The sequence below is a fragment of the Podarcis gaigeae genome (assembly GCF_964106915.1).
Source record: "Podarcis gaigeae genome assembly, chromosome: 8".
Lineage (NCBI taxonomy): Eukaryota > Metazoa > Chordata > Lepidosauria > Squamata > Lacertidae > Podarcis > Podarcis gaigeae.
The window spans coordinates 81,597,122-81,624,780 of record NC_139684.1 but is presented as its reverse complement, the minus strand read 5'-3'; the positions used below and the strand labels follow the sequence as shown (position 1 = coordinate 81,624,780).

The 27,659-nt window shown below is 47.4% G+C and overlaps 1 protein-coding gene across 2 annotated transcripts; it reads left to right on the top strand.

The window, feature by feature from the left end:
- Positions 1-112: 112 nt before the first annotated feature.
- Positions 113-27,063, top strand: CLASRP (CLK4 associating serine/arginine rich protein). 2 transcript variants are annotated; one of them, XM_083753889.1, is made up of 22 exons: positions 113-144; positions 4,394-4,495; positions 5,592-5,706; positions 6,327-6,424; positions 6,573-6,674; positions 7,651-7,730; positions 8,688-8,772; positions 9,556-9,701; positions 10,496-10,592; positions 12,739-12,817; positions 13,121-13,194; positions 13,539-13,580; positions 14,720-14,962; positions 16,298-16,555; positions 16,649-16,831; positions 18,046-18,085; positions 21,911-21,971; positions 22,081-22,139; positions 23,183-23,229; positions 23,349-23,431; positions 25,076-25,100; positions 26,852-27,063. In XM_083753889.1, exons 3-22 carry the CDS (start codon positions 5,608-5,610, stop codon positions 26,892-26,894), a joined length of 1,944 nt encoding a protein of 647 aa, XP_083610015.1. In that variant the 5' UTR covers positions 113-144; positions 4,394-4,495; positions 5,592-5,607; the 3' UTR covers positions 26,895-27,063. The 2 variants fall into 2 exon arrangements, 1 of the variants encoding a protein (XP_083610015.1); XR_014567748.1 differs by lacking the exon at positions 113-144 and having other exon boundaries at positions 4,392-4,495; positions 18,046-18,089.
- Positions 27,064-27,659: the final 596 nt, after the last annotated feature.

Here is a 27,659-nt window from a genome sequence, read left to right as displayed (position 1 = left end):
TGCGGTGCTTTACCACCTACTGTCCAGCAGAGGGGAATGTTTCCAGAGAACGGAAGGCGGGAGGGCTGAGGAGCGCTGTGATTGGCCGGCGCGGCCACCGGTCACGCGACTCACTCCGGACGAATGGGGGCTTCGGCTAGGAAGGTATGCGCTCTGTCCCCTCGCGTTCCCAACGCTCTATGGCTCTGGGGTGCTTCCGGTTCCGGAGTGGGAGCTGCGACTTTTGGGGCGGGTGAGGAATGGCCTCTCCTGTCCTCTAATCTGCGAGCTGGCCGGGGCTGGTGGCTGAGGGGGCTGTTTTGACAGGGGAGCCCTGCTCTCTCTCTCTCTCTCAGGTGAACGGGGCCTGGTCGCTTGTGGGGAGGAGGGAGAAGCAGCCCGAGGGAGGGCGCTGTCCTGTGGGAGCCCCTTTGGCCTCAGGCAAAAAGGGTGTAAGATAGAGAGACATCTTGATATTGCATAGATAGGTGTATTAACATAACATTAATGCGTGGTTGCTGGGAGGGGGCGCTGTTTTGACACGTCAGCCCTGCTCCCTCCCTCTCTCTCATACTCTATTAATATGTTAATCTAATATACTAGTAGTATATATATATATTAGTAATATATACTATAATCCATACATGGGAATTATTAGGGTGGACTATCTCATTCTTCCCCTTTCTACTATATATATATACACTTCACCCCAGTAATTCCCACATATTGATTATATATATTTATATTAATATCTATCTATATAGAAACAGTGGTGCCTCGGGTTACAGACGCTTCAGGTTACAGACTCTGCTAACCCAGAAATAGTACCTTGGGTTAAGAACTTTGCTTCAGGATGAGAACAGAAATTGTGCTCCAGCGGTGCAGCAGCAGCGGGAGGCCCTGTAACCTGAAGCGTATGTAACCTGAGGTACCACTGTGTATGTGTATATATATATATATATATATATATTCGATATGTATGTGGGAATTATTGGGGTGAAGTATTTCAGTTTCCCCCTTTCCACAACAGAGAATAAGATACCCAGTTCTCGGGAGCCAAAATATAATTTTAAGAGTCAGATCTGCTATTAAAGGGCCATTTAGGGAGGAGGGGGAGATATAAAAACATATTGAGGGTTGGAACAATTTTTTTAAAAGACATATTTCAGGATTTACTTTTCTTCCGCCCTCCACCCCCAACAGCACGTTTTTAAGCACCTCTGGATTTTCCCTAGTTTCAGAGAGCATTCCTGCCATGGAGCATTAATTGTTTTTTGCCAAAAAAGGAGCTTTTCAGGATCCAGTTGTAAGATTCTGTCTTTTCTCAGGCTCACAGTGTTACAAAAGGAATGATGCACAAGGAAAAGAGGGGAGGGGAAGGGGGAAAGAAAAGAAAGCTACCCCAGGAGCCAGTTCTTAAAGAGGTTGTTTCTGGCTGGGTGGAAATAGTTCAGTTGGGGCCTGTCACTTGGTGGGCGACAGTTGGGGAGAAGAGCCAGCTGCAGCTGGTGTCTGCCCTGTGGTATGGCTGCTGCTGGGTGACTGATAGAATAGAATAGAGGCAGCAGGGATGTTACAGTGAATTAAGATGTATCTCTTTTTCCAGGCTATTGAGGAATTATGACAAAAATGCTAACTGCTGTCTCTTAACTCTGTTTTTTTGGGGGGGAGGGGTTCCTGTGGTGTTACTGTTAAAACTTGATGTTGATTTCAAAAAGAAATTGCGGGTTGTATCCATCTAAATTCTACTTGGAGTAGACTACTAATGGACCTAAGTCATGTCCATTAATTTCAGTGGTTCTACTCTGAGTATGGCTAACATTGGCACCAACCCTGTGTGTGCAAATTGCTGAAGGACATTTTGGTATTAATCTATAATAAATAGTAAAAAATCAAGGGGTTATTGCTGAAATTTTCAGCAGCCACACCCAAAGGTGTACCTAGTTATATGTATAGCTGAGAACGTAATATTGAAGTTCTTTATCTATAGATGTCTGCCTTAGAATATTGTTCATAATGTTACATAGTATGTGGAATAATCCTAGGTGTGCTGTTTGCCAGGTTTGTGCCACGGTATCATATTTTATTTTTATGTGGCTGTCTTTTCGTCTTCCTTCCCACCAAGTGTGTTAGCATCGTATTTTTGTGTAATGCTGATTTTTAATTCAATTATGCTTATGGTCACTTGCTAACTATTCCAGCATCACTGATTTCCTAAGCGTTCTTTTCATCCCACACCCTTCACTGTGGCTGTTTTTTTACTCTAGTTCATAAATTAAGGCTTATTTCGCTCTCCTGAATGGGACCTACTGCTCCCTTTCTGTCTTTTCAGCTTTTTTAAAGGAGTACATAGAGATAAGACTCCCCTGAAAATGGCAAGCTGTGGCTCAGCTTCCAGAGGGGTAGCCATGGTTTAATCTGTTGCAGCAGAAGCAATGAGATCTGTTAGAAATGTAAAAGACTTGCAGGTGTTGTGGCATTAGCTTTCATGGGCTAGAGTTCATTAGATCAGGTGCTTGTCATGATGTGGACTCTGACCCAGGAAAGCTTATGCTTTAATAAAAGTGTTGGTCTCTAAGGTGCCACAAGATTCTTTATTGTTCAAGCAACGGCTCAGTTTCCTAAAAGCGTCATGGTAGGGCTAGGACTTTCAGAGGTCTGTAGTGAACGAGGTTTCTCTTTTTCTCAGGTGAGTCTGAATGGTGATGGGCTGCAGCTTGCATACAAAAGCTGTTTCAGTTTGTCAGCAAAATTCAAAAGGCACTCGTGGCTCTGCTGAATGTGTGCTTTCACATACTTGTGCCCTCTTTGCAGGTAGCCAGGTGGCTTTTTAATTGTTTGTGAGCACCTTCTCCTTTACCTACAGAGCTGATTTCAAAAGTCCAAACTAACAGTGTCCCAAAAAGGTGAGGCAGAGTGAACCTCTCCTACCCACAAGTTGGGAAGTGCAGAAAGATGGGAAGTGTGCTCTGCTTTTTGTCTTGAAAAACAGTCCTGATTCCCTGTGCTTCGGCTAATTGCTTTGAGTTTTGGTGACTGCAGCCTGAACAGAATAACTTTGCAATGCTCTTGGAATACAGGGTGGCAACTGGAGGTCCATGGGACCACATCTTGACCCACCTTATTCTACTTTGCCTCCCAATCGCTCGGGAGTACAGTAAAAAGGAGTATAGTAGCTGCAGCAATAGGACTGGAGTGAACCATTGGGAGAGAGTTTGAGGTAGGAATTTGCTACTCCCTTTTCTGAAAGAGATAAACTAGTTGCTGACTAGGCAAATTAGCTTAGACTGTGCCAAATATTTTGAAGATGGGAGCTCTGTAGATTATCTTTTCGGTGTCTGTAACTCCTTGGCTTCTTTCCTTTTGAAGGATTTAAACAAGACTGGATTTTATTTATTTTTTAACAAGAGAAGAGCATCACTCAGATACGTTGGCATACAGAATACATACATACATATGAGAAGTATGTGTTCCACAGATAGGAATGGTTCAGAACCATCCATAGGTTCTGCGGTAGCCTTCCCCAAGCCTTTGGGATTTGCAATCCCAGACATCTGAAAGTCATTAGATTGAGAAGGGTGCTCCAGGGGTTTGCATGCGCTGTCCAAGTGACTTGCATTTGGTGTCCGGTTTTAAATTAGAAACAAGCAACGTTTCTACGTTTCATGGTGGTTTGGAAATGCTTAGCGAATCTGTATGGTTGTAGAAAGAATACACAGATGAGGACAAGTTTCTGCATAGCCTTTTTCTACATGTAGGGTCCCCATATGGGTAAAAAGATGCACATATTTTGTAACATTGGAGTGGCTAATACGCCAGCGATTTTCCTGGAGATGTCAACCTGATAAGATAATCATCTTCTTAGCAGCTTATTTGATTAAATATTTTTGCATGTCATACAGGTTTCCGTATAGAAATTTCACCTTCAGATATTAATGTGTGAGATTTTTTTTTCTAAAAAGCTGCCACTCATGTTAAAAATGGCCCTCTTCTAACAATATTTTTGTTTACTATTGTAGTAATGGACCAGAACTAAAACAACCTATTAAAAATAAAGCAGTATGTCACAGAGTTTTTATCCTTGCTGATTAAAATTTGACAGTGCTGATTTATTTTGGGAGTGAGGGAAACTCTCTTTACACAAAGACCCAGGAGACAGAAGGGTATTTTGCCTCACAAATTGATCACCTTCATGGGCAGTTAATAACAAGCCTTGTTAATGACGCCATCCAGTGGAAAGGGGCTTCCCAGTTACAGCCTATTTGCTTGGGTACACAATAACTTGGGTTAAATTGCAGTGCACTCTGTGTCTTTATTCCAACGTGAATATGTTTTATTCCATTTGCGGGTGAGCCTGCAGGCAAATGTCTTCCCACAACCATTCTTTACTCATTCTGACTTCACAATTATCTAGGATACTCCTCCTGGATACACAGAGTGTCTTCGATCTCTTCATGGGTTGTGATTAGTGAAAAGAAGAGCATCCATTTTGACATTTCTCAAGTTCCTGCTCTGAGTGAGTATTGGCTTTGCATGTCAGGACTTCCAGCTGCAGTATGATTTGTCAAAGCTCCCTTGACTTCCAACTCTTCCCAGCCACCCACTTCGCTCTTATACCTGCACAGGTTTTCTTTTCAGAGTGTGCTTCTACTATCCAACTCCTTCCCATCTGAAGGAGGCAAACTTAGAAAAATGATTTGCACAAGGTGAAGCAGGCATCGTTCTCTGATTCTGATTCTCTGATTCATCGTTGGCTGATTCTGCCACACCTTTCCATTGGGGAGGGTTGAATCCACTAAAGATGCACAGAGATGCCGGTATGAGTTGCCCCCACCTGAGGCTGCTTGGAAGGAGGCAAGACCAGAGTAGTAACTTGTCTAAGCAACATAATGGGCAGCCTCCTCTCTTGGCAGCTGCCGAGACCATAAAGCACCTGTCTTGAAAGACCTACACTGGCTCCCAGTACGTTTCCAAGCACAATTCAAAGTGTTGTTGCTGTCCTTTAAAGCCCTAAATGGCTTCGGTCCAGTATACCTGAAGGAGTGTCTCCACCTCCATTGTTCTGCCTGGACACTGAGGTCCAGCGCTGAGGGCCTTCTGGTGGTTCCCTCATTGCAAGTGAGAACCAGGCAGAGGGCCCACCCTGTGGAACGCCCTCCCATCAGATGTCAAGAAAATAAACAACTATCTGACTTTTAGAAGACATCTGAAGGCAGCCCTGTTTAGGGAAGATTTTAATGTTTAATATGTTATTGTATTTTAATGTTGGAAGCTGCCCAGAGTGGCTGGGGAAACCCAGTCAGATGGGCGGGGTATAAATAATAAATTATTATTATTGTTGTTATTGTTAGTTGGTTGGCTGGCTTATACGGCTTCACAGGAGGCTTCAAGTTATTTTACTGTATTTCTTATGTCATACTAGCATGTCCCGACACAATTTTTGGGAGCTGCTGCTTTTCTCCCTGCTTGGGATGCACGATGAGATCTCTTAATGCTATTATCAAACTATTACATTTGCTCTGGATGCAACAGATCCTTAGGTACGTGTGTGAGAATGTTGATTCGTTTTGGTGTCATCTTTTCTCCTGTTCTTGGCCTTTTCTTTCTAACAGATTGTAGGCGGGCAGGATGTGGCACGAAGCTCGAAAGCATGAGCGCAAGCTCCGGGGGATGATGGTTGATTACAAGAAGCGAGCGGAGCGCCGGAGAGAGTATTATGAAAAGATAGTGAGTGTCTCCCTCTTTTGCCTACCCTCCCGTTTCGTCCAATGTTCCCAGTGAGGGAGTTCTCTCTTTCCCGCTCCTTTCTCTCCTCATCCTTGAGAAAGGGAAAGGGAAATCATGGGGAGCAAGTAGCTCTTGAATGGCACCATCTGGCTTCTTCTTAAGATGTGGCTCTTAAGAATTCCGCCTCTAAGAATTTGTGCTTAGAGCATATGCAGAGGTCACAGGTTCAGTCCCTGCCATCTCCAGGAAGGACTGCAAAAGTCTTCATCTGAAGCCCTGCAAAGCCTCTGGCCCTTCATTTAGGAATCATCTGAAGGCAGCCATGTATAGGGAAGCTTTTTAAGGTTTAATGTTTTATTTTGTTTTTATATATGCTGGAAGCTTCCCAGAGTGGCTGGGGCAACCCAGTCAGGTGGGCCGGGGTACAAATAAATTATTATTGTTATTATGTTACCATAACTGTAACTCCCATCAGCCCCAGCAAGCATGACAAATGGCCAAGGATGATGGGAGTTGTAGTTTTTAAGCCACTTCTCATAAGCATAGACAATACTGTGCCAAGATGAAGCTGCGGTCTGCTTAGGAATATGACAGCTTGTTGTGTTGTGCTTCTCTTCCAGAAAAAGGATCCCGCCCAGTTCCTCCAGGTCCACGGCCGTGCATGCAAAGTCCACTTAGATTCTGCTGTGGCTCTTGCAGCTGAAAGCCCTGTGAATATGTGAGTAGCTTTCAGCTCTGTGCTGGCAATGTGGAAGTTTGTCTACTGAAAACGAGTGGGGAGGCTGCCCTTGTGATGTGATTCCTCCCCGAGGGTATTTTGGAAGGACTTCTAACCCCCTTCCCTTGACACATCTTGCCCCTTGCAGGATGCCATGGCAGGGGGATACGAACAACATGATTGATCGGTTTGATGTTCGAGCCCACCTGGACCACATCCCCATGTATACTCCTCCGCTGCTAAACCCAATGTAAGGCCTTCATTTGCTTTTTTTATTATTCTGAGATGCACTGCTCCTTGCTTTGGGTTGCTTGCTTTGTTTGCACAATGACATGGTTAATTGGAAGCCGAAAACGAAGAAAAGAGGAGCCTGGATAATTAGGCTTGACGCCTGACTTTATCATCCGGAAGGGGCAAGCGTTAAACGAAATAGTGGGATCTCTTATGTCGGGTAGGTTAAGGCCAGAATTGTCCAGAATCTTTGCACAGTTGGGCTATTAATATACTGCACAGTTTGAGGCAAAAGAGCATTGTTGCTATCCAAGAGAGATTTGAGGATTTCCTCTGCCAGATCATTGTTGTACTACTTCTGAAGAGGAGGGTGGGCTGCTATGCAAGGACCCATTTGTCACTTGAAATTCCTGTGAGTCTTCTCCAAGATTGTGCTCCCGTATTATGCAAATGAACATAAAATTATGCAGGCTAATAGGTATTCTCTAACTACTAGTTTTTAACCTTTTTTTTTAAAATGGTTGAAAGGATTGAGGTTTCATTATTAGAGTAAAATGCCCTGGTTGTCTTCATATCTAAGTGATGCAAAAAATGTATGCAGGGATTTCCCTCAGAAACAGCTAAGGAACTGTATGTTTTTGCTTATGCCTTCATTGAGCATTTTTCCATCCTTTTAACAGTTGGCTTTGTAAGCTAGGGTCCAAAGAACCATGCAATTAATCCTGTGATGCTAAAGGGGTCCCCTTTGACTTCTTTGAACGTGGGGCTGAGGGCCCTTGCTCAGTGGTAGACCATATACTTCACATGCAAAAGGAAACAGCTTCAATCTGTGGGCTAGAAAGGTGTCATTTAAAAAAGAAAAGGACAAAGATGCAACCAGCTTTCAGCAATGGGTTAGGCACCATAACTCAGATTTGTTCCCTCCCCACAAATTGTTGTCATAATGTTTAGCATTCTAATCCCTCTTCCTAAGCCTCTTCCTCTTCCTTCTCCAGTACCCCAGAACAGGAGTCTGATGAGAGGAAATGCAACTACGAAAGGTATAGAGGTTTGGTGCAGAACGACTTCGCTGGCAGTAAGTTCCCTTTGACTTTCTTCCCACTGCTGTATAGGGCAGATGTCAGGAAACAGTAGAGCTTCTGTCCTTAACATTCTAGCTCAGGTGGCAGTTGCTGCTGCTGTTTGCCAAGAAGGCTGATAAGTTACACCCCAGATTATTTTGTAGGTTAGTAACCAGGAAGCACAACTGATCTGATTACCTTCTCTTATATCCCTTAAATGGGCGAGATTGAGGGAGGGCTGCAGTATGTCAGACCCATGACATAGTTTAGAGTCCCCGTGATCAGGATATTGCTGCCTCTCTCTCTCATCCCCTCAATGACAAGATAAGACAGTACTGTCTCCTGCAAATGCTGGGAGGAGTGGCCTCTTCAGCCGGTGGAGGCAATAACTCTAGATGCCAAAAACTATTCAGCACTTGGTCCATTCAGGGATGGGGGACCAGCCAGCTGAAGCAACCCCCCAATAAACTGCCTCTCTTGTGTACGGCAAATTTGTGAAGACACTCAAACCAGCTTGCCTGAGAGAGATGCAAGCATAGGTGTGTTTGCAGATAGGAACAAATTCTTGCTTGGTGCAAGCTGAGAGTGGAAGGACCACTGTTGTCACTCTTTGCTTCCTAGCTCCTGCTGATACCATCTTGTGTCTCCCCCCTAGGGGTGTGGTTTCTTCCTTGAGTGAGAGGGGAAGAGAACACGGGAGTTCTGGAGGCAGGCTGAGGAGAAGCATTGCTTGACCAGTTTGGGGAGGCTGGTGGCAGTTCCTCTCCGCAAACAAATCTGCTTGTCTTTTGGCTACCTCTGCCTGAAACGGGTCTCTTCAGCTGCCCTTTCCCCTTCCCAAGCGTGTCAGGATTGGAGGGGAGGGGGAGTCAGTAGATGGGGGTGGAGGGACAGAGGCAATCTTCCTTGCGCTAGACCTGTGGAATTTCTGGTCTGCTTCATCTCCATCTCCTCCTCTCTCTCTCCCCCAGTCTCAGAGGAGCAGTGTCTGTATCAGATCTACATTGATGAGCTGTACGGGGGACTCCAGAAGCCCAACGAAGACGAAAAGAAGAAGTGAGTGTATTGGGAACGGCAGGCAAAGGGATGAGTTGAAGCTCGACTGAGTTTAGTCATGGAGGCAGAGCTCATGATTTGGAGCCTTTTGTATGTTTGAGCTTGTTCCTTTCTCCTACCCAGAGGACTGAGGACAGGTTGAATGTGTTTGGAACAGGGATGAGGAACCTTTTCAATTCAAGGGCCACATTCTCTTCCGTGCAGAGGACACATGCTAGTGGTGGGTGGGGTCAGGGGAAAAAGTGGGTGGGGCAACAAATGTAGAATTTACCTTTGCACCATAGGCTAGTTTTGGGGCACACCTACTCACATCTCTCTCTCTGCCCTCCATTAGGACAAGAGGCATGAGCAGAGTTCAAGGACACAATCAATCCTGGAAAAACAATTGAAGGGCAAAGCAGGCCAGTGAGGGTTGTGGCCTGAGGAGAGATCCAAGGGCCAGATAAGACACATGAAGGGCCACGTTTCACCCCTGGGCCTGAGGTTTCCCCTTCCTGCTTTGGAATACGATTAGGGTCTTTGTTTTACTCAAAAAACTTTATGAAGCAGTTCCTTCTGAGAAGAAATCCTCACATTCTTTTTGAATTTCAGTGGCAACACGAATGTATATTTTTATATTTAGCAGGCCCAGGTATTCCTTTCCCCCTCCTACTTTTGCTTCTTTGAAAGGCTGCAAAGAGGGGTATGGCTTGATGACGGGGGAAGCTTTAGAATCCCAGCGAAAGTGTCTGTGCTGCATACTCCATCCAGCGTGTACTTAATGGGAGGGGTCTGACCAACTAGGTTAGCAGAGAAGAAGGCGTCCATTGGCTACACGTACGAGGACAGCACGGTGGCGGAGCTTGAGAACCCATCTGAGAAGAGAACAGAGGAGGAAGACTCGGAAGAAGACAGCAACACGGATGAGGATGAAGTTATCCCTGATATTGGTATGTCTCCAAGGCCTTCTGGCATTTGGGATTGGGCTTTTAGAAAGTCGGGGATCTGACGGTGCTCCATTGTCCTCTCCCAGTATCCCCAGTCTGCTTCCTGCCTTACGATGTGCTGAACATGATGTATGCTTCCGCCCCTAATCCATGTGCAGTAGGTGGTGGTCTGTGGGAGATGGGGACCTGTATTCTTTCCCAAGAGCTATCTGCTGCCGCATGCATTTTCCCCCACAGCCACACCACCCTCAGCCACTTCTCCCAGGGTTCTCCTGCCACTGAGGATGCGATCCTACGCATACTCACCCGGAAGTAAATTCCATTGAACTCAGTAGGGTTTGCTTCCGAGTATACAGGGTGATTTGACGATGCAGAATCGCCGTATGGCGTTGGCTTGGATAGCTTTATAATAACTAAAATGGTATTACGTTCGTTAGTCGCTTCATGCGCAAAAAAAGAGGCTCAGGGCGACTTTAACAAGGTGAAAATACAAATGGGTAAATTTTAATGCAGTTTAAAACCCACAGTGCAAAATATCTGAAATACTCATCTGATAGCATAAAGGGGACAAGTTGTATCCACCCCTCTAAAAGATGTGGTCAGTTTAGTTGCCATAGACCTAAGGGAAGAAAAAGTTCTTAGCCTGGTGCCTGAAAACTGATAATGAAGGCACCAAGTGTGTTTCCATAGGGATGGGACAAATCAGTAGAAGAGAAGTCTCACAGAGAACGTTATCCCTAGTTAAATGGAGGTCCTCGGTGTGCAGCTGCCAACTGTTTTCCTTGTGTTGCTTGCAGATGTTGAAGTTGATGTAGATGAGCTGAACCAGGAGCAGGTGGCTGACCTGAACAAGCAGGCAACCACCTATGGGATGGCGGAGGGAGACTTTGTCCGGTAAGATGCCTGTTCTGTCAGGGCTCCTCTGCATCATCAGCCAGGCATTTCCATGGCATTGGGCTTGTGCAGTGGCTGATGCATCACCTAGGTTACCCGGGACCTCCCATGGTACCCACCCTCTTATTTTTAAACACCATGGGTTACAATGAGTTGCCTGCAGGAGGGCTAGAGTATTGCATCCCTCCTCTGTGGCCAGCATGGAAATGCAACAAGTTGATTTAGGAAGGTCTGGAGCTCTCTGTCTCTCCTCTACAGGAGACTGGTAAAACTCTTTGCAGGCCAGTGACTTCATGGGTTTATTTGCAAGGCGGCTGGGTAGTGTCATGGAGCTGAGAAAAGGTGCTGAAAAGGGCACCCAACATAATTTAAGGGGTAGACCACCTTCCCCAAGACAGAAGCTTACAAAATTATGAAAGTTTTCGAGAGTGGATATGTAAGCTCACCATCACCATGTCCTTCGCTCATAATAGATTTTGGGGTCAGCCAAGGAGCTCTGGCAATTTGTTCAGGGCAGGGGAGAGGAATTTCTTCTTCTGTGAAGGCATAAGTAACTTGCAGAATGTGCACCTGCTGGCCTTGCTGAATAACCAATGACTTTGATAGCCAGTGCTGCAGATTATAGATTTCATCCGCTCTAGCCAGCCTAGCCAACGGGAGTGGGGGTTCAGAACTACCACACTGGTTACCGCTTGCCAAAAGGGATTAGGCAGATTTCTTAAGGAGAGGTCTGTGAGTGGCTGTTGCCCATGATAGGTATAGGTAAATGAAACCTTCATATTTAGAGGCAGTCTGCCTCTGAATACCAGTTGCTGGGGGAAAGCCCAGGGGAGTCACCTTTTCAACTGGTCTAGGTTCTGCTTGAAAGAGTCGCCACCCTTAAGAGAGGCTGTTGCCTTCTCTCTGGCTGGCTGCTGCTGCTGCTGGACTTCAACCTGGTGCCCTCCATGTGTTTTGGGTTAAACCTTCCACCAGACCCAGCCAGCCCTGGCTGATGGTCAGGAAAGGTGACAGTTGTAATAATAATTATAATAATAAATTTTATTTATACCCCGCCCTCCCCAGCCAAGACCAGGCTCAGGGCTGCTAATAACCAATAATAAAAACAAGTTGATTAAAATACAACTTAAAAAACCAGAATTAAAATACAACATTAAAATATTAAAACATTAAAATGCAACCTCTTCACAGGAGGAGAAAGGAAAAAAGAAAGAGGGGGAGGGAATCAAATTGATTCTAAGCCAAAGGCCAGGTGGAACAACACTGTCTTATAGGCCCTGTGGAAAGAAATCAGATCATGCAGGGCCCTGGTCTCATGAGGCAGAGCATTCCACCACGCCGGAGCCAGTGTTGAAAAAGGCCCTGGCTCTGGTTGAGGGTAATCTAACTTCCTTAGGGCCCGGGACCTCTAGGGTGTTGCTGTTTATGGACCTTAATGTCCTCCGTGGGGCATACTAGGAGAGGTGGTCCCATAGGTACAAAGGTCCTAGGCTGTGAAGGGCTTTAAAGGTCAGTCTTAAAGTTGTAGTCTTAAAACATCTGGATTGTGGAGGCTGACCTTAGCTGAGCTTAAGACGTGACCCTGTAGGGCCCTTTTCATGGGGTAAAGATGCTGTGCTGCAGAAACCAAGCAAGCAAACACCTCGTAATTCAGAACTTGCCCCCATCTTTCTGACACCACATGCATAAAACGTGTAGATCCGTGTTAGCAAGCTTTGGATTGTCAGCTGTAAGCCACATGATACTGGCAGTAGCGTCTTTCCCTTGCAGTCGGGAGTTATTCTGCTGTCTATAATGTCATTGACGTTATCACAGGGATAGTTGAGGGGGACAGGTACTAGAAGTCTGTGCTTAGGGGAACAAGCAGCCCTTTCCCCCTTGGTTGGGGGGAGGGAATGGGGGAGGAGAGCCTGGTTTTAGCAGTAATGGCTGAGCTACTAACTAGACCTAAGCTTGCCACTTGCCTTTTGAGTTAGACATGAGACCTTGTACCAGACTGAGGGTGTTTTTGCGGGGTGGGGAGCACTGAATGTGTTGGTAGCAGTTAGAATAGCTGCTGCAAACCATTGGAAGGCCTGTGTCCCCCACAAATCTAAGCATCCCTGTCTTTCTCCCACCTTCCCCTTCCTCCCCTTGTTTCTGAAAGGATGTTGCGGAAGGACAAGGAGGAAGCAGAAGCCATCAAACATGCCAAAGCCTTGGAGGAGGAGAAAGCCATGTACTCGGTATGGAAAGTTGGGAACCTGGGCAGTTCTAAGAAGCCCTCTCCATCTTGCCTACCTTCATTGCCTTCATCTGTGATTCCCTCTATTTACGACTGACTGGACCAAGAGGTTCCTCTTGGTTAAACAGCGGGGAGAACTTTAGGATCAATTCCTCATGGAAGCATGCTTGGGGTGTGGGTGGGGTGTGGGTGGGATACCCCCCCCCCAAAAAAAAATTTATTCCAGGAAAAACAGAAAATGGGAGCATTTTCTGGGCCTCCTTCTTGGCGTGGTGGACTCTCTCGTGACTATCCCTCTTTCCAGGGCCGCCGCTCTCGGAGACAGAGGAGGGAATTCCGAGAGAAGCGTTTGAAAGGAAGGAAAATCAGTCCTCCGAGGTAAGCCTTTTTGAAGATGGGGACTCAATTCAGCCGCTGTCAAGCCTAGGCATTTCTGTCTCTCCACAAGAGTTGAGAGGGAGCACCTGAGAATGCTTTTTCCCTTTGTCCCTCATGGCAGCTCAGGGCACTGGGTGAGGGCCATGCAACAAGGGCAGCATGTATGACAGCCTCTGCAGGGAGGAAAGGATGCTGAGGCACGGCTGGGGCAAAAATAGGCAGCGCTCCTTGAGTTGGGCTGAAGCATTTGCTGAGAGGTTGGGCTTTTGCAAGTCTCCCGTGATGCTTCTGTGATTCTAGAATCGGTGCCGGTTTTGTCCTCATTTAATCCCCTATCGTTGCAGTTATGCTCGGAGAGACAGCCCCACCTATGATCCTTACAAACGGTGAGTGGATGCAGCTGCCCCCCAGATGTGCTGGTGGGTGTTTGTACTCTTGGAGTGTCATATACCTGCACACAATGGGCGCACGGTTTCTCTGGTGGGCTTTCTAAAACATGGGCTGTTCCCTGTCAACTAGACAGCCAAAATATGGTGTTTGCATAGTTTGAGGCACACTTGCTGCTGTAAAAGGCTGGAAGTGGAACATTGTATAGAGCATAACGTGGAACATTGGGGATATAAAGGCCAGCAAGACATGGACTGAGCACAGTTGCAGCAGATGGCATGGGATTTAGGCTGGATATTCTGCTGCCAGTTCATGTTCCTCCGTAATCCTTGGGTTGGTGAAGGGGAAGTTTTCATTCGCATTCAACAAAACATCTGTACAGTGGAACCTCGTGTTATGGACGGGATCCATTCTGGAAGCCCGTCCGTAACCTGAAACTAACGCAAGCCAAAGTGCCATGTCTGTGCATGTGCACAGCGCGATTTAGCACTTTTGCGCATGTGCGAGCGGCGAAAACCGGAAGTAACCTGTTCCGGTACTTCCGGGCTGCGGTGGGACGCAACACGAAAACACAACCTGAAACGGACACAACATGAGGTATGACTGTACTTGCAGAACACATGCGCTCTCTCTGTGTGTTTCACTTTGTTTTAGAGAGAGTTGGGGGTCCAGTGTGAGGCAAATAACTCTGGGTTGCCTTGCAGGGGGAAACTCCATGCTGATGGCTTTGTATTTTGTCCAAGGCGGTTTTGCTCCCCCGCTGTTTCATAAGCTGCATTGCACCACAGAGTTTGCTAGCGGTTCACTGAGCCCAGCTTGGACTGCCTTCCGGGGGCTTGGCCCATCCTCTACCACACAGGTGGGGAGAAAGTAGCTGGTAGTCCACTTAATAATGCCTGCTGGTTGCTGGGCCTCTCTCAAAAGGACACTGGGCTAGGTGGGTTTTGGTCTGTTCAGGCGAGATACGTCCACAAGCAAGACTGCATCACCCAGATCACTTAGTGCTCAGCACTCCTGAACACCTGAGTTTTGCATTCCTCAATCTTGTTGGGGTGTCTGGTAAAGAGCAAGTGGAACGCCCAGCTGCTCTGTTCTGCTGCTCGTAACCTGCAGTTGATTATCTGCCTTGATCCGTCAGATCGCCCTCGGAATCCACTTCCGAGTCCCGTTCCCGCTCTCGCTCACCTTCCCCGGGTCACGAGGAGAAGATCACCTTCATCACCAGCTTCGGGGGTAGTGACGAAGAGGCAGCCGCCGCCGCCGCTGCCGCCGCCGCCGCTCAAACCGCAGGAGCCCCCAGGAAGCCCGCCTCCCTCGGCAAGGCACGCTCCAGCCAAGTGCAGCAGGGCAGCGCTGCGGCAGGTCATAGCGCCTCCTCCCGGTCGGTAACTTTCGTACCTGCCTCGCTTTCCCAAACCTTAAAGCAGAGACCATTCCAGGGTCAAAGGTTGACTTCTTATTTTCTTTCCCATCCTCTCCGACTGCTCAGATCCTTGGCCACCAACTTTTGGGAACTGCATTCCCACTGGCCTCTCCTGTGGGCCAGTCCCCACAAAGTCAAACTGTTCATTGCAGAGTCTCCCCTGGGAAATGAGAGGAAGTAGAGATTCCCTTCTTCCTGTGGAATGGTGGGAGACCTAAGGGTGGTTGGTCAAAGGGATGTTAAGGTGGGCGGGCTCAGCCATGGTTTGTACCAGGGGGAGAATATGGGGCTGGGGTTTTTCTTTCTGGCTCATCTTGTATCCGACAAGAGCAGCAGTAGCTGCTGCTGTTTCACTGAAGGAAGCAGGAAGGTCAGAGGCCCTGTGTGGCTGCCTTGAGTTAAAATGGGCCCTGTTGTACTTTTTGGTTGGGGGATCCCAGAGCCCTGGGTTGCTGGTTTACTGCAAGTTGAAACATAAAATTTTGTAAACAGGCAAAATTGAATACTGCAAAAGGATAAGGTGCTCAGCACTTGTAGGCTGTGTCCCGTAAGATTGCAGGTGTGGAAATGGTTTTAAAGGTTGGGGAGAAAGGATCTACGCCACCTTTCTCCCTGCCACGCCAGTTTCCCACAGGAAGGGATTTTTTTTTAAAGTCTGAAGTGGTATATCCAAGGTCAACCACCTCAATATGAGAACTAGACCATAGCTTTGGTATTAGAACAGTGAAATCACTAACTGCTAGCTTGGGGTCGTAACCGGCAAAACCACAATTGCATATTGAAAGCATTCGTTCAGTCTTTCACTGCTCAAAGATTTGGGAGGCTGCAAGAATCAGTACAGTTTAATCAATGGCCCACCCCCCCAGTCTCTCCCTCTGAATCTGTTTCCATGCAGAACTTTTCCAATGAAAGCTTTTTCCCATTTGTGGAGAGGTAAAAGTTGGCATGATCAGGAATGGAATGTATGCCGAACTGCAGTGAGTTTACAGTGAGATCTGGCAGTAACCCAGCATCCCACAGGGTCTCCCAAACCCTTCCTGCTCCTCTTGTGCTCTGTTTGCTGCAGAGCAAAGAGAGGAAGTTGAAGATGTGAATGTTTTGAGCTCTGGCACTGTAGTTGCTAATTGGGAAGCTTCTGTCTCTACTTGTGGACCCGTCGGCAGGGCTGGGTCTTGGCCTCCTGGGGTGTCCTGCTGCACCTTCTCGTCTTCCCCGCCCCCCTCAACTTTCCCCGCACCTGCCGATCTGCCTGCGCCGTGTGAATATCCAGCGCCATGACTCTCCTCTTTCCAGGCGACGCTCCACCTCCTCCTCTTCCTCCTCCACGTCGTCGACGTCCTCGTCCTCTAGCTCGCGCTCCAGCTCGCGGTCTCACCGGGCTGGGGGTTATCACAGAGCTAGCCGCTACGGCCGCTCGCGCAGCCACAGGTACTCCCGGTCCCGAAGCAGAACGAGGCGCTATTCAGCGGGAGGCTCGCGGGATGGCCGGCGCCACTCCAGATCTCGCTCCCCCGAGCGGGGCTGGCGATACGGCTCCCGCCGCAGGTCCAGGTGAGTCGGAGGAGCTCCTGGTATTTTTTTGGTGGGGGGTGGAAGAGAGAGAGAAATCGATCCCCAACAACATACTTCTTCTCTCATCCCTAGAAGCCATTCACGGTCTGGAGAACGCTACCGGTGGAGCAGCGGCAGGGGAGGGAGGCACTGGAGCAGCAGCCGCAGCAGCCGCAGCGACAGCGAGTCACGGAGCCGCAGCCGGTCAGCGTCTCCAGCCAGAGAGAAACTGCTGAGGCCTGTGGCTTCCCCGGCTGTAGGGGAGAAACTGAAAAAGTGAGCAAGGGCCACACGCTGGTTTGATTGGAGTACAGGGTCAGCTTTAAGGCATAGCTGTCAACGTTTCCCCTTTTTTAAGGGAAATTCCCTTATTCCAAATAGGATTCCTCGCAAGGAAAGGGAAAAGTTGACAGGTATGGTTTATGGTGCTGGTTTCGACCTTTAAAGTCCTATGCGGTCTAGGACCTTCGTACCTACAGGACAGCCTCTCCTGGTATGCCCCGCAGAGGACCTTACGGTCCACAAATAACAACACTTTGGAGGTCCTGAGCCACAAGGAGGTTAGATTGGTCTCAACCAGGGCTAGGGCCTTTTCAGTACTGGCCCCAACTTGGTGGAACGCTCTGTCGCAAGAGACCAGGGCCCTGTGGGATTTGACATCTTTCCGCAGGGCCTGCAAGACAGAGCTGTTCCGCCTGGCCTTTGGTTTGGACTCAGTCTGACCCTTATGTTTCCCTCCCCTTATGGTTTTGATTTGTGGGCTACTACTAAAATGAGGCTGCATTTTAAATTGTATTTTAAGCCGTATTTTAACGCATATTTTAATTAACTGTTCTTTCTTTTTCTATTATGTTTTATTGTAATTTTATTGGGGTTAGCCGCCCTGATCCCGGTTCCGGCCGGGGAGGGTGGGGTATAAATAAAATTATTATTATTATTATTATTATTTATTTCAATTTAATGTTTGTAGCCTGCTTTTTCCTACAACAACTGTTGAGCTCAGGGTGGCTCGCAAAAGAATTGCAATAGCTTCGGCAAGCAACAAACATTGCAGTCACTCCTGTATCAAGCACAATAGTATATCGACCTGGAAAAGGAACCCCTCTAGGAGAAGGAAGACCCTGATCTGAAACCTGCGCTGCCTTGTGGGATATTTTCAGGAGAAGGAAAGGCTAAGGAATAAACCCTACACAAATGCAGAGTGGGGTCCCTAAGATGGTTGGATGGTGCCTTGCATGCCTCCTTCTAGCAACTCCTGCGAGCCAAGCAGGTTTCTGCTCGGGGGGCCACAGTGGCTAATAAAATCTGGGAATAGAAATAGCAGCCTCTGCAGCAAAAGGTCTCCTTTAGCAGCAGGCGCATCTGAGCATCTTTTTGTCTGTACTGGCTTGACGTTCATACCCCTTCCTGTCCCAGAGTGGGCACCCGTCTTTCTTCTGCTGCTGTAACATATATAACCTGTTTATCTTCTCTCCCTCCATTTTCTCCAGGGCTGAAACTGCCGGTGGTAAAGAGACAGGAGCTGCCAAAGTCAGTAAGAATTTAAACCTCACCTCTTAATTTCCATCACTGCAGAAAAAGACGCAGGGAAACAATAGAGATGCAGGGGGGGGGGGAGTGTTGTTGCTTTTTAGAGTTTGGATGGCCACACTTGACTGATTGAGACGTGGTCAGAAATGTAGCTCTTGAGCGCCTCCTTAGGGTGCTACCAAACCAGGAAGCCGTTTTTAAAATTTGGACCTTGTCAGGCTAGTGTTGAGGGGGTTGGGTCTCCAGGGAACTTTGTGTTAACGTTGGGGTTTAACTTTTTGGTATTGCCAAAGGGGGTGGGTGGGTAGCTGCTTTGGAGGGGGGTTTCCTGACCTGGTCTAGAATCTAATACCAGGGGTTGTCTCTTTGGGAGGGTCTCTCTCTCTCTCTCTCTCTCTCTCTCTCTCTCTCAGACAGTGTGTGTGTGTGTTTGTTTGTGAGTGCATGGTTTACCTGTTAACTTCGATTTCTCTCTCTTGTTGACACTTGTACATTAGCCTGCCCTTTTGCACTGACCCTGCCATGCAGCCCTGGCTTCTGGTGGTTTCCTCTGTTGGGACCAAAACCAGATCTTGCTGCTCCTGGAAGCCTTTTCCTTCCGTGTTTTATGGCTCGGTTTCCCCGGAAATGCCCTGCCTGTTCCCACTCCACCGCATGGGAAATCGGTGTGCATATAAAGAAACATGGCAGTGCTGCTGAGCTGTCTTCCTACCCAACCGTGAGCTCATTGGGAAAGCATTTGTCATGGGAAAGCTGGGTGGAGTTGTGTCTTGGGCCAGTCTTGATGCATCCTTGCCCCTGGCGGTTGGGGCTGTTTAGGACTACGGGTAGATTTACTCCTCCTCCTCCATTTATTAAATTCCTCATACCCTGCCTTTCTTTGGTGGGCTCAAGGTAGCTAACAGTATATTAAAACAACAAATGTTTCAGAAACCATTTAGGAGAAATAATAACCAAAGCAGCAATAAAATATTGAAAAATAGAGGAAAAAGTTGAAAAAGCAACAGCTGTCACATGCCCTTTCCCCACACAACGGCATCCAAAACTGTTTCCCCCCGAGCCAGGCCTTAAAACTGATGTTAGGGATTGCCAACAGCGTGCCCTCCAGATGTTTGATTCGTCTTGAGTCTTGGGTGGATTTCTGTGGACTATCTTGGAGTAATGCCTCCTGATCCTTGGTTCAGAATCCAAGGAGTGACCTGAAAGTGTTGGCAGCCTCTGGCACAACCAAGGGCTTCTTTTTGATCTGGGTTAAGAGAAACACATAGACAGTATCCCCCACTCTTAATACAAGTATCTGAGTGGGCATTCTGTCCCAGAGAGAGCCACTGGGAGCTGTGAGTGGCCCCAGTGTGAGCATTTCTGACATCTCATGGAATTCCCTGAGCATTTAAACAACGGGGTATGGTATCAGCAAGACAGATTTGAGGTATGGATGGTGGCGTTTGTGTGCACAGGAGGTTTTTAGGCCTAGCTCAAGCCACTGCACGACTGAAGGGAGTTTTCAACAGCACTACGTTTGTTATCTCAGTTACGGCGTCCGCTTGGTCCCTCAAGAATTGTGCTTCAAATCTCCTAGAAATGACTCCTGCCTGCTTTTGGTGTCCGTGGCAGAGCACAGCCACCCCTGCTCAAACCTTGTTTGCTTTCAACTCTTAAGGCATGAAAAGTTGGTAAAGAGCTTTAAAAAATCAATGCGGAAAACCGCAGGTTCACCTTCCAGAGAGATCGGTTATCCAAGCAGGCAGCTGAGCCATGGGGGGGGGGAATTGTCTGTGAAATTCGATCTTGCTTGGGCTGGAGCCTAAAGCAAAGGAAGCTATTTGCTAGCCGATTTCCTTGTTGGAATTTGTAGAGGGGGAAACTACTTGTAGATCTGAACGATGCTTGCAGCTCTTCAGAAGCTCAAGGAAGGAAGTGAAATCTCTTGATTTTAGGGCATAGTTTAACAAATCTACTGTTTCTTTCCCCTTCTCTCAAAGTGTAAAGCCAGGTCTCCCAAGGCATATTGCAAATGTGGCTTTCTTGTCTTTTCACAGCTTATTTAACTCTTCTAGTTCAAGTTTTCTCTGTTTTAAACTGGGCTTAGTTCAGGGAGTGCCCTTGGGCTAGTTTTCTTTATGCCTGGGCATGTTTTTGAGAAGTAGTGGTAGCGGTTGGAACTGATGCTCACAGGTGGGCACACATGTCCCTACTTAGGCATGGAAAATAGAAATGTGAGGGGTGGGAGTCCAGTGAAGGCCTGCTTATCCTGGCACGTGGGGGTGCAGCTGATGGCCCCATAGTCCACGTTCTTCAAGCAGTGCAAATGTATGGGAACCTCATCATGAGAGCCATCCCATCATGGGTGACAGCAGAGGACTGGCTGAGCCACGGTGGGGATCCTTGCTCATTGACTGCAGCACCCAGCCGCGACTTGCTTGTGTGCATTTGGACCCTGAGGCAGAACTCTCCCATCTCCCAATGAGATTTTCTCCCAACAGTATTTTCCCAGTGAAGACAGTTAACACATTTGGTTGAGAGTCACCAAGAGGTTTCAGGTTCTGAAAGGCTAAACTTCAGACACTTAATGAAGTTTTGGGTGGGGTGGGGCCTGTTTGCTTGTGTCTGGTGTTTTAGCAATCATGAGTGCTAGGACCTTGGCTTTTCTTCTTCTTTTTAGATGGAAAGGTGGGGTTCTCAGGGCTTTCAGTTGGGGTGGGGTAATGCATACCAGTGACCACAGAAGCACCACAAGCAGCTCGCACAGAGGATGTTGGGAACCCCCGTGTTCTCTTGAGGATTAACCCAGCCACAGGAAGGAGTGGAGGAGAAGCAGATGGAAGCCCACCTTTGCAAAGAACCCTTCAAAAGTTATTGGCCTTAACATTTTTACTGGCTGCCTTTGAGATGCAATATTCAGCTCTCCGGCCTGCCCTTTTCAAGGCCATTGAGTACCAGCAAACATTATCCATTGACTTGGATGCCCAGTCGCCGTGACTGTCTGCTTAACAAGCTTGTTGGGGTTGGAGTGGATTTCAGTACCCTGTCAATGTGTGTTAAGTTGATTCCTTGCACCTTCCCTACTGCCACCTCCTTGGGAATGGCCCAGTCTAGTTTGCCAGGGACTGTTTCCCCTTCCCGCAGGCTTCAGCTTCCTTTTCTGCACCTGAAATGCTCCTTTTAAAAATTACCGTATTTTTCGCTCTCTAAGACGCACCTTTCCCCTCCTAAAAAGTAAGGGGAAATGTGTGGGCGTCTTATGGAGCGAATGCAGGCTACGCAGTGATCCCTCTTGCTCTCCTGGCTTCAGGGATAGCCATGCAAAGCCTCTTGAGCCCAGTGGGAACGCTCCTGCCTCTTCGCTCAAGAGGCTTTGCGTTGCTTTCTTGTTTTTTGTTTTCCTCCTCTAAAAACTAGGTGCGTCTTATGGAGCGAAAAATACGGTAATCCTCTTCAGTTGAAAGCGCCTGGCTCCTGATCATTACAGGCAAAGGAGTCCATAGGCCTCAGTTGGCTCTCCTACTATATACCCTGGGGAGATGGCGTCCCTCTTCTTGCTGTGGGAAGCACAGCCCCTTGAGCAGGGTGTGCTGCTGGTGAGTCCCCTGGAACTCAACCTACTCTTCCTTGCTTGAAAGTGGGACTCTGGTTCATGGCTGTCTTGAAGTCTCTCTTTTCCTCCCTCCAGATGTTCTGTGGCACTGCAGGAATACATTATATAGGGTCCCTCCGCCAAGGCCCTTTTCTCTCCATGTATGCCTTCTCCCAGACTCGTTTGACTGTGAGTTCAGGCCAAGGCGGGGGCAACCTCTTAACACCTTTCTGTTTGCCTTCCGCTTGTAGCCAAAGCTGACCCCACAGGAGAAGCTGAAGCTGCGTATGCAGAAGGCGCTTAACCGACAGTGTAAGCATCTGGGCTGGAGGATGCTGGCTGGGGTGGTGAGAGGGTGGGCCATCTCCTTCTTTTGACCTGTTTGTTGCATGAGCTCATATTCCCCACTCTGCCTCTTCAGTCAAAGCAGATAAAAAGGCCGCCCAGGAGAAGATGATGCAACAGGAACACGAAAGACAGGTAACTGGCAGGCGCACTGAATTCTGCGGTCTGAAAAGCCCCATTTTGCAAGTGGAATAAACTTAAAATGGAGCTGGAACAGAGAAATGCTAACTGGGATGCATAAAAAATATTTATGTACTGCTGTTCATGAGAAGAAATCTCAGAGCAGTTTGCAACAGTTGTGCGTAAAACCATACAATAAAAACCATATAAAAAGTTACAAGTCAGAAGGCAGCTGGCTATTATGGAAGGAGGCATTTTTAATTGTCTGCAGAAACCTGATGGATTAGAAAAGTTTTCAGCAGGCATTTAAAAGTTGAAATCCCTGCTGAACCTCTATCGGCAGAGTGTTCCGGAGGACCAGGCCGATGACATGAAAGGCTGTTTCCTGTTGTTGTCTAATAAGCCTTGCCAGCTCAGTCAGTAGAGCATGAGACTCTTAATCTCAAGATTGTGGGTTTGAGTCCTACATTGGTCAAACGGTTTCCTGTATCGCAAGGGCTTGGGTTAGATGACCCTCATGGTCCCTTTCAACTCTATAATTCTAAGACAAGGTTGCAACACTAAAGGCAGGGTTCATATACAGTGCTGTGCCCTGGTTTCTTCTAACCATGGTTTCTTCAGCAAAAACTACAAGTTGGCTCACAGATGAGCAAGCAAGCCACAGCTTATTTCTTTGATTTCGCTTATTTTCCAACGGCTCTTGCCTTGCACCTTTGTAGCTTGGCGAGTTGGCTAAACAAACCATGGTTACACCAGACTGCTGAGGTTCGGACATAGTGCCAAACCATACTTAAAAGCAAGTCAACAGAAAAATGCACGGCTTCACATTGTGGTCTGTTGCTACAATAGTCTACCGGGCAGGGAGTTTGGATGTTCAAACGATCCATAGCGAGGCGAAGCAAACCATGGCTCTCAAGGATGCAGATTTTTATTCCACTTGCAGAATTACCATTTTCTCACTGCAGAGCATACCGTTTGTCAAGTTCGCCCTTGGCTTGTCTGCCTTGCGTGGTGTTCACCCTTCGGCTGACTGGCATGTGCTATCTCGTCTCTTCCAGGAGCGGGAAGACGAGTTGCGTGCGATGGCTAGGAAGATCCGGATGAAGTAATGCCTTTGGGGGTTTCCTTGTCCCTCCCGGCACGGAGCAGTGGGGGAGCATGGGGGGGGGAGAGGGAGTGGCTTGCTTGCCTGCCTGCTAAATCTGCAGCATTTTTTCTTGGCAGGGAGCGCGAGCGCCGGGAGAAGGAACGAGAGGAGTGGGAGCGGCAGTACAGCCGGCAGAGTCGGTCTCCTTCCCCACGTTACAGTGAGTGGCAGTGGGGCTGTTGTGAAACACTGGAGAAAAGATCATTATTTTGGGGGTCCGACTTTGACAGTGAGGTCCTTACTGAGATAAAAGAACTTCACCCAGACAAGTAGAGAGGTCCTGGCCAAAACATTCATGCCTCTTAAGTACAGTGGTCCCTTGGTTCTCAAACGCCTTGGCACTCAAACAACTCGGAACCCAAACACTCCAAACCTGGAAGTGAGTGTTCTGGTTTGCAAATGTTTTTCGGAAGCCGAACGTGCTCCGTTTTGAGTGTTACACTTCCGTTTTGAGTGTTATGCTGAGGTCTGTCTGTTTTTGCTATTTATTTTGCGTTTTTGCGGTTCTTTTTGTGTGTGTGACTATATAGAACCCCAGGGGATGCAAGTGGCACTATGGGTTAAACCACAGAGACTAGGACTTGCTGATCAGAAGGTTGGTGGTTTGAATCCCCACAACGGGGTGAGCTCCCATTGGTCGGTCCCTGCTCCTGCCAACCTAGCAGTTCGAAAGCACGTCAGAGTGCAAGTAGAGAAATAGGTACCGCTCTGGTGGGAAGGTAAACGGCGTTTCCGTGCGCTGCTCTGGTTCGCCAGCAGCGGCTTAGTCCTGCTGGCCACATGACCCAGAAGCTGTATGCCAGCTCCCTTGGCCAATAAAGCGAGATGAGCGCTGCAAGCCCAGAGTCAGTCACCACTGGACCTGATGGTCAGGGGTCCCTTTACCTTTTTATATGGAACCCAGTTCAGCTACTGATTGATGGATTGTGTGACTGCAATATATTGTTTATTGCTTTCATTTTACGGATCAATGGTCTCATTAGATAGTAAAATTCACACTAAATTGCTGTTTTAGGGGGTTCTTTTAAAAAGTTTGAAATGGATTAATCCATTTTGCATTACTTTCTATGGGAAAGTGCACCTTGGTTTTGGAACGGACTTCCAGAATGGATAAATTTAAGAACCAAGGTACCACCGTACTTCACTGCTTGCAGATTGACTCTTACTTAAAAACACACACACAACTATAGTAGAATTGTAGAGTTAGGGTCATTGTAGAGTGGCTGGGGAAACTCAGCCAGATGGGCAGGGTATAAATAATAAATTATTATTATTATTATTATCTAGCCCAACCCCCTGCAATAAAAGCATCTCAACTAAAGCATCCATGACAGGTGGCCATCCAACCTCTGCTCTAACACTGGGGTGGCTGGAATGCAGTAACATTGGATTAGAACATGAATTCCACCCTCGTAAAGATTTAGGTGTGACCATTAGCAAGAGAATGAGGTGCTCCCCCATAGCTGATTCATCCCTGACTCGCTTTTCTGTCGGCTTTGGGACCCTGAAAGAAGGCAGCAAATATTCCTGCCAAACGGCTTGCCAAACCTCTCTTTGCAGGGAGTTCCATAGAGCAGGGACTGTCCTACAACAAGAGGCTTTGTCCCTTGTAAAGGCTGACTGAACCTCAGGGGCATCTGAGGGTCTCCGTGATTTTTCTGCTCCTTAATGGCTCAAGGTTTACATCCTTTCCTTCCTCCACTGCCCTTGCTAAGAGATTAACAGGTTTAGCCTAAATAGGCAAACGCGGAGAGTTTCCGGAAATGTAATTTGGAGGTTCTTGACTTTCCTGTTTGTCTTGCAGGTCGAGACTACAGTTCTTCAAGGAGGTAAATTTTGCTTTTGCTTATCCACTCTAGTGGAGAAAGGGAGATAGAAGCAGGCCTCTCACTGAGCTGATAAGACGGAGCAGAGGTGGAGAGATAACGAGCGCCTTTTAGAACCTGCATTTCTTCCTCTGAGCTGTCTGAAATATTTAAATAGTTTGAACTTGAGGCCAGCCTGATCCCTTTCAGGCTGCAGATGTTCTCCAGCCACTGTAACAGTTCGCAAAGGGTCCTTTGGCACCTTCAAGTCTTAGGTTTGCTAAGGCATGAGCAATATGCTTCCTATGTTCATGGACACAAGCCTACTTTGTTAGGTGCAGGAAATGAAATCTCAAGTTGGTGGGGTGTATGCATGTATATATTATTTATTTGTCATTATTTATTAAATTTATATACCGTCCCATACCCGGAAGTCTCAGGGTGGCCCACAGAACTATATATGTATAGTTGTGCTTGCTTGCGTTTGCACACACATACACCCCCACGTGTGTGCATAATTTTAAAGGAGAAAAATGCAAGGCAGGAACTGAATCGCAGTGAGATGCAAAAAGTAAGAGTTAGTGGTCATTTGGTCCGAGCTTTCAGATGCATGTTCTGTATTGTCTTTAGCTATTTCTCCTGCCCTTCCTCCCAAAGGAGCCTGAGGTAGTAAACAACAAAACAGCAAAAACAATGCAAAGGATATATATATTTTTTTAAAAACGGCAGAATATTTTCCCAGCTAAATAATTTTCAGAGTTGCCAAGAATAATATATTTCAGCCAACTGGTGTCTGGGTGAACAGCAATGTTTATAAATTCTGCCTAAATATTAATAACGAGGGAAACAGTAGGCATGAGAAGCCTCTATAAGTGGCAGAGGTGATAACTTATTTCAGCATCGCTGGGATGATTGTGTTCACATCTGTTAGGGGACAGGAAGCCATTATCTTTATTAAGACCCAAGTGACTAGTTCTGAACTTATGACTTGTCATTAAGTGCCCTTGAAGTCTCTTTGTACAAGTAACATGGTTAAGAACATGGATAGTGGAATGTGCTTTGCCCTGCTTCCAAGCAGCTTGGTGCATTGCCGTATTAGGCCTTCTGATTTTCTTACTTCCACAAAAACCCTATAAAATGCAGCTGACACAGAGGAAGACTTTCCCAAGGCCAGCCACTGTGGGCTTTGTGGCCCAGCAATTAAAAGTGCTTAACCACTTCCCCATATCAAGTTCAATGTTCTTATCTGCTATGTTGTGTTGGCTCTGGCTAGTGCTTGCTTAACAGAGCGATCATCTACCACCAACGGAAGTTGTGACTTTGTGGGACTCTTACTACCGTATTTTTCGCTCCATAAGACGCTCTTTCTCCCTCCTAAAAAGTAAGGGGAAATGTGTGCTTCTTATGGAGCGAATGCAGGTGGGAGGCTCTGCTCGGCGCTCCCTTTAAAGAGCTGTGTGGAGTGTGTGTGCGGCTCTTGGGGACTTTTCCCCGAGGAGGGAGAAGGGCAGCCTGTCAGTCCCTTCTCTTCCTCGGGGAAAAGCCCGCAAGCGCCGCACACACGCTCCACGCAGCTCGTGAAAGGGAGCGCTGAGCAGAGCCTGGGATGCATACAGGCTCTGCTCAGTGCTTCCTTTAAAGAATATTTTTTTTCTTGCATTCCCCCTCTACAAACTAGGTGCGTCTTATGGTCAGGCGCGTCTTATGGAGTGAAAAATACGGTATGTAGGTTTCTCTTTAAGTTCTCATGTGACCTGTTCTTCTGCCTCCTACAGGCATTCGCGGTCCCGATCTCGAAGCCCTCATTACCGCCACTAGAAGCTGTTCCTGGTTCAGTTCCATGCTGCCTGCCTCCCGCCCAGCTGGTTCACCAGGCCTCATGTAATCCTGTAATAACGCTGTACATTGCTGGTTTTTGTTTCTATGCTGTCTAAATAAATACATAAATAAAAAACCAGAAGCGGTCATCTCTTGACGAGCACCTTCAGCTGCACAGAACCGTCTTGCTCCCTTTTGGAAAGACTTTGGTAGGAGCTTCCAAGGACGTGTGTTTCCTTTCATCCCCAAGCTGTGTGTGATAAGCGCTGTAGAGATCATACGCAGAAAGGAGTGAGGGTGGGAAGTTCAGGGGCTTCTGCTTGCGTCCAGAGTCAGCCTGGGAATAAGCCTCTCAGCTCAAAAGTTGTGAAGCAATATGCACAGGCACAAATCAAAGCAACTACTATGTGATAATGAAGCCTGCTCCTACTTTAGGGGGTTTTCCCCCCACCAATGATGGGTGGGTGAGACATGGTTTTCAACACTGCGATATATCACCAGCTAAACATTGTGGTATAGTGATATTATGGTGTCTGAAAGAAGGATGGAGCTATGTCAAGGCACTGGCTGGCTTCACGGTTTTTCCTGCATTGTGATTTTTGCTGGTGCCTGCTCTTGTCATTCACTTCCCCTGCAGGAGGCAGGGGAGAGCTGAGCTGGCAGAGTTAACAGGCTGCAATAATCTAGAGAGGCATTGTGATTTTTGCAGAGCGCACACACACAATCATGATTTGAGATGTGTTGGCAGGTCAAAAATTAGAAAAC

Coding starts and splice junctions, on each gene's coding strand:
- CLASRP (XM_083753889.1), top strand. CDS start 5,608: ATGTGGCACGAAGCTCGAAAGCATGAGCGCAAGCTCCGGGGGATGATG. Junction 23,230..23,348: donor GCTAGGAAGATCCGGATGAA/GTAATGCCTTTG, acceptor TTTTCTTGGCAG/GGAGCGCGAGCGCCGGGAGA. Junction 25,101..26,851: donor GACTACAGTTCTTCAAGGAG/GTAAATTTTGCT, acceptor TGCCTCCTACAG/GCATTCGCGGTCCCGATCTC.